The 10,797-nt window shown below is 38.8% G+C and overlaps 1 protein-coding gene across 2 annotated transcripts in view; it reads left to right on the forward strand.

Annotated features, from left to right (window-relative positions):
- AGPAT5 (1-acylglycerol-3-phosphate O-acyltransferase 5) overlaps positions 1-9,091 on the forward strand; it is a 73,957-nt gene extending 64,866 nt beyond the window's left edge. For both annotated transcript variants that reach the window (XM_006137757.4, XM_006137756.4), the window contains 2 exons: positions 4,980-5,103; positions 6,381-9,091. In XM_006137757.4, the coding sequence (XP_006137819.1) occupies positions 4,980-5,103; positions 6,381-6,606 (350 nt within the window). In that variant the 3' untranslated portion in view covers positions 6,607-9,091. The remainder of the gene's footprint in view (positions 1-4,979; positions 5,104-6,380) is intronic.
- The last annotated feature ends 1,706 nt before the right edge of the window (positions 9,092-10,797 follow it).

Genomic DNA, 10,797 nt, shown 5'->3' on the forward strand with positions numbered 1-10,797 from the left:
GGGATGGGATAGATCTTGGCTTACCCTTTCATTTTAAAAAGTGATCTTGGGTATAAAAAGGTTGACGACTACTGTTTTATAGTGTATAAGAATTGGGGAATATTTATTTAAATAATTTGAGGGACCTGTAATGTGTCATCCTGTCTAGTGTAGAAACTACCTGAACCCAGTCACATCAGTAAGGATGTTCAGAAGCAGATAATTGACTAATCGTGTACTTGATACAATTTTTATCGAGTACATGATTAGTCAATAAGCTGCAGCTCTGTAGTTTAAATGTAGGAGGAGTCGGGCTACCTGCCCCTGGGTCCCAGCCCACTGCAACTCTGCTTTTTAAATGTAGTAAGAGCCTTCTGGGACCCAGTGTGAGCAGGGGCCCCTGACTCCTGGCTTACGCCACGTCTCCCACTGTGGCTCTGCCTCCCCTGTCCAACCTCCATGCTTCATGGACATGGTACTGGGCGGGGGCGGAGGGGGGGGGCAGCTTTTAAGCCAGATCCCCTCAGCATCAGCTCCTGCTCCCCCCTACCCCTTGCTGCCTCTGATACAGAGGCAGCAAAGTGGGGGGGGGGAGTGAATAGTCAACTACAGGCAGTCCCCGGGTTACGTACAAGATAGGGACTGTAGGTTTGTTCTTAAGTTGAATCTGTATGTAAGTCGGAACTGGCGTCCAGATTCAGCTGCTGCTGAAACTGACGCCAGTTCTGACTTACATACAGATTCAACTTAAGAACCCCAAGTCAGCTGCTGCTGAAACTGATCAGCAGCTGATTCCAGGAAGCCCGGGGCAGAGCAACTGTGCCTCGGGCTTCCTGTAGTCAGTGCTGGTCAGTTTCAACAACGGCTGACTTGGGGACATCTGGGGTAGAGCAGCTGGGGTGCTGCTGGGTTGCTCCAGTAGCACCGCTCCTCGGCACTACTGGACCAACCCGGCAGCACCCCAGCTGCTCTGCCCCAGGAGTCCTGATTCAGCCGCTGCTGAAACTGACCAGAAGCGGCTGAATCAGGACGCCTGGGGCAGAGCAGCTGGGGTGCTGCCGGGTTGGTCCAGTAGTGCCCAGAGCGGCGCTGTGGGACCAACCGGCAGCGCCCCAGCTGCTCTGCCCCAGGATCCACAACAAAAGCCTGGTCTGCTGTGGGGGGGCACACTAGCTGTGACTGCCCCCCCCAGCAGACCAGGGACACAGGGAGCAAAGCGGCAGCAGGGGGTGCCTCGCCTCTGAAGCTTTGCTCTGGCGCGGGACCGCTTTGCTCCCGGTGCCCCTGGTTTGCTGGAGACGGTCCCCAGCAGACCAGGGGCACCGCGAGCAAACCCGCAGCGGCGGCGGAGTCCCCCGCTTCTGAGGCTTTGCTCCGGCAAATTTAATTTGAGCACAATAAATTGTTACAATAAGATTTCGTAGCTTAATTACAAATGCCATCTGTGTTTTCTCAAAAGCAGCAGCTCAATAAATTGTTCCTATCCACTGAAGTAGTTAAGTGGCTGCAGTGACATTGTGTGTCTAAAAAATTTAAAAAATGGATTAGTCGCGTTCAACCCTAAAATGAATTGCATAATAAAAATAGCTAAAGTAGGTGGCATGATTGGTTTCATTAGGGCATTTTATATAGATGTACTGGACAGCACAATTTAAAAATGGTCCTTGAGCTGAGAGCAAGAAGATTGGCTGAGGAGGGAAAAGGATTTTTTAACACTTGCAGCTGCAGATAAGAAAGTAGCACAGCAGCCTTGGATGCAGGCCAATCTGGCCATTTAGCTGCAAGGGTGAGTTTGGTGCAGATATAAGTAAAGAGATTGGATTTACATAGAGGGAAAACCTTGATGGGTGGGAGGGATAGGACTTTGATATTGGTGAACTGTTCTGAAAAGCTAGAAGAGGAAGTAAGGATCCATATGCATTACCTTTCCTCAGCAAATGCCATCATCAGTGCTCAGATACATGGAATTTCTTTGCCATGAAAGAACAGTTTCTTTTTAGGTTTGATTTTAAAATCACTTTTTTTTTTTTTAGTAGCAAACCATGAGAAATCAAATCATCCTTTGTTTTGCTATATTTCAAGAACTGCAGACACTGTGGGATTTTTTTTCTGTTTGCTTCTGTTTGTCTACATTTTTTTTATGTTGTTGTTGCAGTACTGTCGTGGGCTAATGTAGTTCTTTGCTATTTTGCAGTGACATGGGGATCTAATCAATATTCTATAGAATTTGAGAACAGTTGTAAAAATGCCATTTGGCTGTTAAACAATTGTTTTGAAATGCTATTTTAAATGGCTGGGGTTTTGTTTGCTTCTACTTAATTGTGTACAAATAAATGTCAGGGAAGAGCTATTTGTTTCTTTATCTAATGAAATCATAAAATAAAACTTGAAATGATTAATGTACACTGTTAAAGTTCCACAGTACTCCAGAACACTAGTTTAAATATCTTTTAAACCTAGTTTTCAACTTTGATATCTTGCTGGAGTTCTTTTAAAGGTAAACCGTATATATGGTAAAATGCTGCCTAAAATCAAATAGAAAAGTATTTGATATGATAGCTTCCAACCATTTGTTTTCTATAATCCATTTTTACATATTTCAGAAAGTTCCATGTTCAGGCTTCTAACCTTCGCCCAAAGGATGAGTTATGCCCTAATGAAAGTTCATGATTAGCATTTATTAAAATAAATCCATTCCCCTTTTGGTTTTAAAATATAAACTGTGCATCCTTAAGCATCTTTACTCCATTAGTTTCAGTATTAGATTCTAAGATATGAATCTCTCGTTTGTTTTGTTAAATTATTTCAGAATCTTAAATATGTGAAAATTGAAATACTTAGATACTCTTCCTCTAGAGAGATGTTATATGCCACTTCTGAAGTTTTTGTCCTACTTATTTTGACATCAAGATGTGATGTCCACTCCTCATCCCCACCTTTTAAAAAAAATGTCAGGGAATAGTTAAGAACTGGCAAGTATAGCTTTTGCACCGTGGTATCACAGAATAATACTGTTATGGTTGTGCAAGAATCAGGATGGTTTTCAGTTTTGACAGGACATGATATGGTGCATATGTGTGTCTGACTTTTTGCTCAAGTGTTGACTATTCCTGTATACCCCATATTTTGCATGGGTTGCACTGTTTGCTAAATAAAATTACAGGCACTCATTTTATTGCAGTGGGAATCTGTTTTCCATCTGTTGCCTGTCGATGATGTGTAAATGAATTTTGGACCCTTTTTAAGGTTTAAGATTGTCCAGATGTCGAGGTACTGCCACCTTCTCCAAAAATTCAGCATCAGGATGAGGTGCATAGAAGGCTTTTGTGGGTGGGACATCATGGTTACTATCTGTTAAACTTACATTTTCATCATTATTCATGAACATAGTGATATTGTCCACACAAAAAAACACAGCATGTAAGATCCATTAGTATGTAACAATTTAAATAGTCTAGCAAAGGAAACAGCTTTTTCAACTATTAAAGTGTTCTATTCATAATTGTCTTAGTGTTTGTGTAATGAACTCCTCTAAACATAAATATTAGGTAAAAAAAAGATGAAAAGCAACTTAACAGACAACAATCGAGCAATATAATGCTCTCTGTAAAAACTGAAAAATGAAAAGGTATTGAGCTGAGGGGTGAAATAATTCTAGGTGAATATATTTTAAAACAAGTTTACCATCAATGAGATGATATTGATTATCATTGTAAAACATAATGTAAACCCTGTGCCCCATCAAGAACACAGAAAAGCCAAGATTTGACCACCTACTACTAGCATCCCTACAACTTGTCCGTGGTGATGCCAGTGTAAAAGAAGCCTTTATAAATCTCAGACAGCCAAGTTAGCTAAAGAAAAAAATACCCAAGTTCTGTGTGATTTAGGATGCACAACAGTCAGGCCGTTTCCCCAGAATTTTATTGAAACATTATTATTCGTGTAAAGTAAATGAAATACCTGATTTGGAAGTAAAAGACACAATTCCAACTCAGAATGGGTTGGAACTTTCATTCACTTTACATTGTTCTATCAGGAATGTTGTGATACTGAAATCAGAAGCACTATAAAATGTAAAAGAAGTATACAATTCCAATTAAGACGAGAGGGGTACTGTTAATAGAGGACAAGAGTATGTTTTGAGGACTGCAATTTATTTTTAGCTATTACAACCTTAATTTATAGGTTATTTCCACTGTAATCCACATTTTCTTAGGCCTGGCCTACACTAAAATTGAAGGAAGAGAAGGCTGAATCAAGATATACAGCTCCAGCTACATTAAGTACATAGCTGGAGTCGATGTAACTTGATTTGAGATACTCTGCTCCCATCGACATATCTTACTCTTTGTAAGAGCAGAAGTACTGGCCACTGATGGGAATGCCCTCTGAGTTCAATTTAGCAGACCCACTAAATTGAACTCTGGAAGTTCGATCGTTGCTGTGTCGATCTTCCACTGAGTGCAGACATGTCCTTAGAGATGGCCAGGGAAGCTAAAGTAGCTTGAATTTTGTTATACAATAGTTCAAGCTAGAAGCAATTTTTTAAAAAAAATCTCTAACTTTTTATTTTAAAAGAAACCCAAAAAATTTGTATTAAATCTTAAGCCATTTAAACCAAAATTTAAAAATCATAGACTGGATAATTCTATGACCACTAACATGTAATAAATATGCTAAAGCAGAGGTAATCAAATCCCACATTATATATCATCAGTTGATTGCTACTAGGATCTTGAAAGAACTTTCTCCAAGTTGTCCAGTTGGGTTGGTTGATGTCTGATGCAGTTTGGAAAAGCAAATAGATTAAAAATTTAGAAGTACTTGTATCCCTTAGAAGCCTCAGTCCCCTCAGTGCTTTTGAAAATGGTATTTGTGTTTCAAAGTCACTTAGAATAAAATGTTCAAAACTTCTATAGCTATATCTTTTAGATTTTTTTTCCATGTAAAAAGTACTTACAAGACTTGGTTGTGGTTCTTTGTTGTTTGTTTGTTAGAGTTTCTGTGTAAGGAATGCCCAAAAGTTCATATTTACCTTGATCGGATCGAATTGAAAGATATTCCAGAAGAACAGATGTATATGAGAAGATGGCTTCATGAGCGCTTTGAAATAAAGGATAAGTGAGTAATGTTATTCGCCTCTGAGACTTAAGATTTTATATACTTCAGAGCAACTTATTTTTAGTATTATCACAATGACCAGTTTCAGATCTCCTATACGTGTCCATGGACAAAATCACCTACTCTGTTAATAACCCAATGGTAGGGATTTTCTGGAAACTAATTCTGTTTGCATTTCCAGAGCTTGCATTGCCTCAGATTGTTCCATTGATGGTAGAAGATAGTGTTTCCCACATTGGAATGTCCTATGGGGAGAAACACTCCCAGTGTGTGTCTGGCATACTTACAGATGTCTATGCCTCCACATCAGCTGAGAGTCCCTTCCAATTCTCTCTTGTTCCCCTGCAGCATGGCTCAGCAGGAAATAGTCTGCCATAATTTCCTCAGCTGGCAGCTATTGCTAGATATAAGTAGGTAAATACTAATTCATCTAGTTCCAAACCTCCTAGATACCCCTGCATATGTTCTATAAGTGAAGGGCTGCCACTTGTGATTGAAGTAGTTCTATAAGGATATATCCCATTTCAAACTCACAGGATAGTCGTTGTCCCTGGTGTAACTTCATTGAGGACAATGAACAAATTAATTTGATCTTTGGATCCCTATATATAGTACTGTTATCCCTTCTATACAGATTCAGAACAGAGCCATAGGTAGAAGTGACTTCTTCAGAATTTAGTTAGATACTAAAATATTGCTCTCTAAAAACAGTAGACGGAAACTGATTTTGTTGCTGAGCGAGTAAAGCAATATCCACTGTAGACATTTTGACTTCAGAATGTAAGAATAAAGTGTCTGAGTTTATTTTTAAAATCCTTTGAGTCTCTAGAGACTTCATTTATTACCTGTTTTGTTACATGAAGACACTTTTCCTTTTGTTCTCAGAGTTGCTTTGTTATGAATTATTGACAATAAAATATTATTTTTTTAAGATATGTATGTTACAAGATTGGAGACTTGTTTTGCTAGGTGCTGAATAAATATAGAAGTAGACACAGTAATATACAGTGAAAAGATTTGTTTTCACAGTTAGAATGGGATTACAAAGAAAAAATCACTTGTGGTGTTTTAAGGGATTAAGTTTGAGCACCCAAATAAAAAGCATTACTTTAACTCATTAACAGTATTTCTATAGCATGCTGTCTATTATTACAAAACGGTTGCTATATGCACTGCTAAATAAGTGTTTGTTAGGTAATGGAGGATGAGATATAAAATTATTAGACAAAATGAAATTGTTTTAAACCTGAACTAACCCATGAATTTGTCTCTCACAGGTTACTAATGGAGTTTTATGATGCAAAGGATTCTAAAAGAAGAAACAAGTTCCCAGGGAAATGTGTTCATTCGAAACTAAGCCTCAAGAAAACTTTACCATCCTTGCTGTTTTTAGGTGGCCTGACTGCTAGTATGCTTCTAACAGAATTTGGAAGAAAACTTTATGTAAACACATGGATATATGGGACTTTAATTGGCTACCTATGGGTTAGTATTAAAGCATAAGTAACTGCTGGTCTCCAATGAGAGAAAAATGTTCTCTTGTCTTGCACATTGCACCAAACTTTCTCCTGAATTTATAAAGAAATGCAAAGAAAGCCTTATTGATTGAACATTGGATAAATTAGAATTTATGATTTACATCTCTGTGTGGTTGATCTGGGGAAAATACTCTTAGTTATACAAATTTGCTACTGATTTTGCTGTAAAAATGACAGATAAACTGAGTTATATTACACATTGCTTTCCCTATGAATGAACATCCATCTGTATCTGCTGAAGATTAGTGGAAATATGTCTTTATACATATGTAACTTAAGTGCACCAGTGAATGTATTTACTAACAATAATTTAGGGAATATATATACATATTCTCCTACTATTATTCATGTTTCATTTTTGTAACTTTTCAGTTCATTGCAACAGCTCAGTTATATATTACAACTAACAGCAAAACTAATATTTTTTTAGTTGCTTTTCAATTTTATCTAAATATGTTCCTCAAAAGCTGATCAAGTAAATTCGTAAATCATGAAACGTTATGCAAGGCAGAGAAAAAGTTGCTAAGAACCATTGTTCATTGGGAAGAAGTTTTGTTTTTTAGTGCATGATCTTTTGATTACATTGCATTATTAGCTGATTTAATTATTTTACATATGCAAAACATTTAATTATAATTAATATTGAATCAATTGCTTATTTTGTGTCCTCTGTGTTTGTGCAGAAGAGAATATGTGCAGTATAATGAAATGTTAAGTTTAATTGTGGCCTAACCAGATTGTAGCCTACCATATGTCTATACTATGTCTACCATATGTCTTCATCAATACTTTGTTGAAGATTCAGCTAAGCTAATAGACCTATTGAGTATATGTGCCATAAGCAGTGTGAACTTCAGAAGTTTCCTGTTACCACATAATGATCTCAAAGCAAATTGATGTACTCTGTATTATACATGGTAATAATATAACTTCAGCAAGAGTGTATGTTATGGTAACAAGGAACTTTCAGATGTTCCTACTAAACTTGAAGCATGTGCCTTTTAATCTATGATTTAACATATTCATTGTCAAAAATCATTTAGTGTTATACTATTACCTTAGACTTTCACAGCTCCCTAGCTGATATATACTTCAGATGGATTGATGATTTTGGTGATGAATAATTGTGAAAGAAATGCATATCTGACCAGTATTTTACCTGTTTAAAAATGTATATTTTTTAAAAACCTCTTGTCAGCAGGTTCCTGTGACTATGGTTTCTGTAACTATTGTATCTGTGTATTACGTGGGAGATTCCCTTTTCTTTTGTCCAGGGAATAGACTATCTGCAGTAGGGTTCAGCTAGAGAAGATAAATCAGACTCACAGCATCGAAATGTAAGATCTAGAGTATGCTTTTATCTCACTTCTCCAACCTTTAAATGTGCATCTTCTATTAGCTTTAAAGGTGTTTACATTGCATAAACACATTAAAATAATATACATCTTGAAATTATCATAGATCTCAAATTCATCATAGTCAGTATAATTGAGCAAGCGCTTGCTTTTAATACATATTTTTCTTAACATTTTATAGAGGAATATTTACAAGTCCACCTTAACAATGATCCAGTACAGTTTTCAGTTTGTAACTCTATATTCTGTAATAATGGATTTTGTCACTGGGCATATTTATGCCTTTCATTCCGCAAGAGGTGTTGATGAACCATATTAAAACAATGACAGGGAACAATGTTTAGAACAGTATTGTTGTGAGACTCTTGAAACCATGGAAAAATAAGCCATTTTATGTAACAGGCAAATGTGCTTCCCATGTGTGTCATGCAGCTTGAGCTGTTCTTGACAGAATGGCCTCAGTGGATACAATCAGAACTCAGTGTTCTTCTGGTAATCTGACTTTGACGTGTGAAATATAAATTTACAATGAATCCTCGCTGTGTCATGATTTCATGTAACAGTCCAAAAATTAATAGTAACACTTAAGTATACAATACAAATGAATGCAAATGATTTAACTCACTTGTAGCAGAGTTACTGCTGTTTTGGAGGTGCTAATGACTAGAATTTTGGCTCTCCCATGTTTATACTATCTATACTGTAATTGATTCAGCAAAACAAAACAATTGGCCTGTTTATTTTGAATGTTATTCTCCTGCTACTTTTACACCATTTTTTTTCACAATTGATAAATTTTTGAAAATTGTTATGATTTGTTCATGTATAGGATGTTTGGAGCATTGTATGTGATTTCTTAATATGCACCGAAGTCAACTTGAAATATTTCTTCATTAAACAGAAAAAAGCCAGATGCTGCTTCAACTTTTTTTGCTGTTCCTATTCTTGTTTGAAATATTTTTTTGAAGATTTTATGATTGTAACTGTTGATTGCTGAATTATTCTTTACAAAAACAGTTAACATGCATGGTTTTAACAGTCTTCATTAAACAGGTTTGTGTGAACAAAAGTCAAATAAAAATGCCATTGTTTTTCTTTTCTGTCTTGCTAAAAAGTTTCAGGAACTTGGAATGTTTTATAAATGCCCATGTATGGTACTGAGTAAATGGTTATACAGTGATAGTAGCTTTGCAACTGAGTGCCTGCAAGATCTTTCATATATTATTAATCATGTTTATTATAGCAGTGACTAAGAACCAACAAAGAGCGGGGCATTGTACAGATAGCGTAGTCTGCAACCCCTACACCAAAGACCTTGCAGTCTAAACAGCCTAGGCCAGGAGTGGGCAATCATTTTTGATGGAGGGGCCACTCCAAGATTTTGGAAATTGATCAAGGGCTGCACTTTTCCATGATATCAATGGAGGAAGTGCAGAGTTTGGGATAGAGGTTGGGTGCAGAAAGGAGCTTGGTGTAAGAGATTAGGGTACTGAAGGGAGTGTGGGGTTTGGGAGGGAGTTTTGGTGAAGGAGGTGGTTGTGATCTGGGGCACTGGTCTGGGGTGCAGGGGTTTGGGTTGTGACCTAGGGCAGGACAGGGTTGTGACCTGGGGCAGGGGTTTGGGTTGGGACCTAGGACAGGGGTGGGGGTTTGACTTGGGGCAGAGGATTGTGGTGCTGGTTCTGGGAAGGTATGTGGGTGCAGAAGAGAGCTGAGAGTTTGGCTTATGTGGGGTAGGAGGGCAGGAGTGGAGGGCAGAGGGTTGGGGGAGGGCGAGCCTGGAGTGCCAAAGGCTGGCTGTCTGGGAGACTTACCTGGGTGACTCCCAGCCACCAGTCCAGCACGTTTCTGAGGCAGTCTCCTTGCCTGTCCCATCCTTGCACAGGCTTCAGGAGTCACATGAGTGTGCTAATAAGTATAAGCCAGAGGGGAAAGGGATGTGAAATCGGCCAGTGGGATTATGCTGGGAGCAGGGTCAACTCATGAAGCCTCCTACAGGCTCAAGAGTTTTGAAAGAAAAACGAGCCATCAGCCAATTTTTCTGAGCTGCATGCTATTGGGGTGAGGCAAGCAGGAAGCCTTCCTGGGGCTCCCTACTGCATTCGTGGGCCGGATCCAGCTTGAGGGGCTCAATTTTGCCCAGACCTAGGCAAGGCAGACAGGGAGTAGAGGAGAGGAGAGGAGGAAAAGCTGTATGATGGCACAGACTACCACTTCAGTGTCATGATTATTTTGTTAGGGGAATTAGGTGATAAGCTAAAGTAAAAGGAAGACAAGTGTGACAGGAAAGGAGAAGGGGGAAGTTGTGGAGTGAAGCTGAGAAGAAGAGATGTAGAAAGTGAGGGTTGGAGCAAACAGTCCATCAGCACAGCGTACAGGAAATCCAGTCAAATCTGTAGAAAGTTGTGTGTCCAACAAGCCCCTGCGTTAGCTGCTTCTCCAGATGAGTCTCTGGTTTGTGCTCCTCTGCAGTTCTTTTTCACCAAGGCTTCGGTGAGTATGAAAAAGGGAGGCACCATCTGGGTCCATGTTGGAGAGGAATCTTTCTTGCAACAGTCTTCAGCTCCTTGTAGCTCAAAAGAGAATATTGCTTTCTGTAAATGCATCAGCGTGATACAACGTGGACTGAGGAACAAATATATCTATTTGTTCTAAACTGCCCGTCAATAAGCTAAGGCTTGAAACTGGACAAAGGTTTCTAACCATCAGAGAAGTGAACCCCTGGAATAGTCTCCCAAGGAGAATAGTGGGGGACCAAAAAAAAACCCTAATTGGCTTCAAAACCGAGCTACATAAATTTC

This window comes from Pelodiscus sinensis, chromosome 3 (assembly GCF_052426305.1).
Source record: "Pelodiscus sinensis isolate ZL-2025 chromosome 3, ASM5242630v1, whole genome shotgun sequence".
Lineage (NCBI taxonomy): Eukaryota > Metazoa > Chordata > Testudines > Trionychidae > Pelodiscus > Pelodiscus sinensis.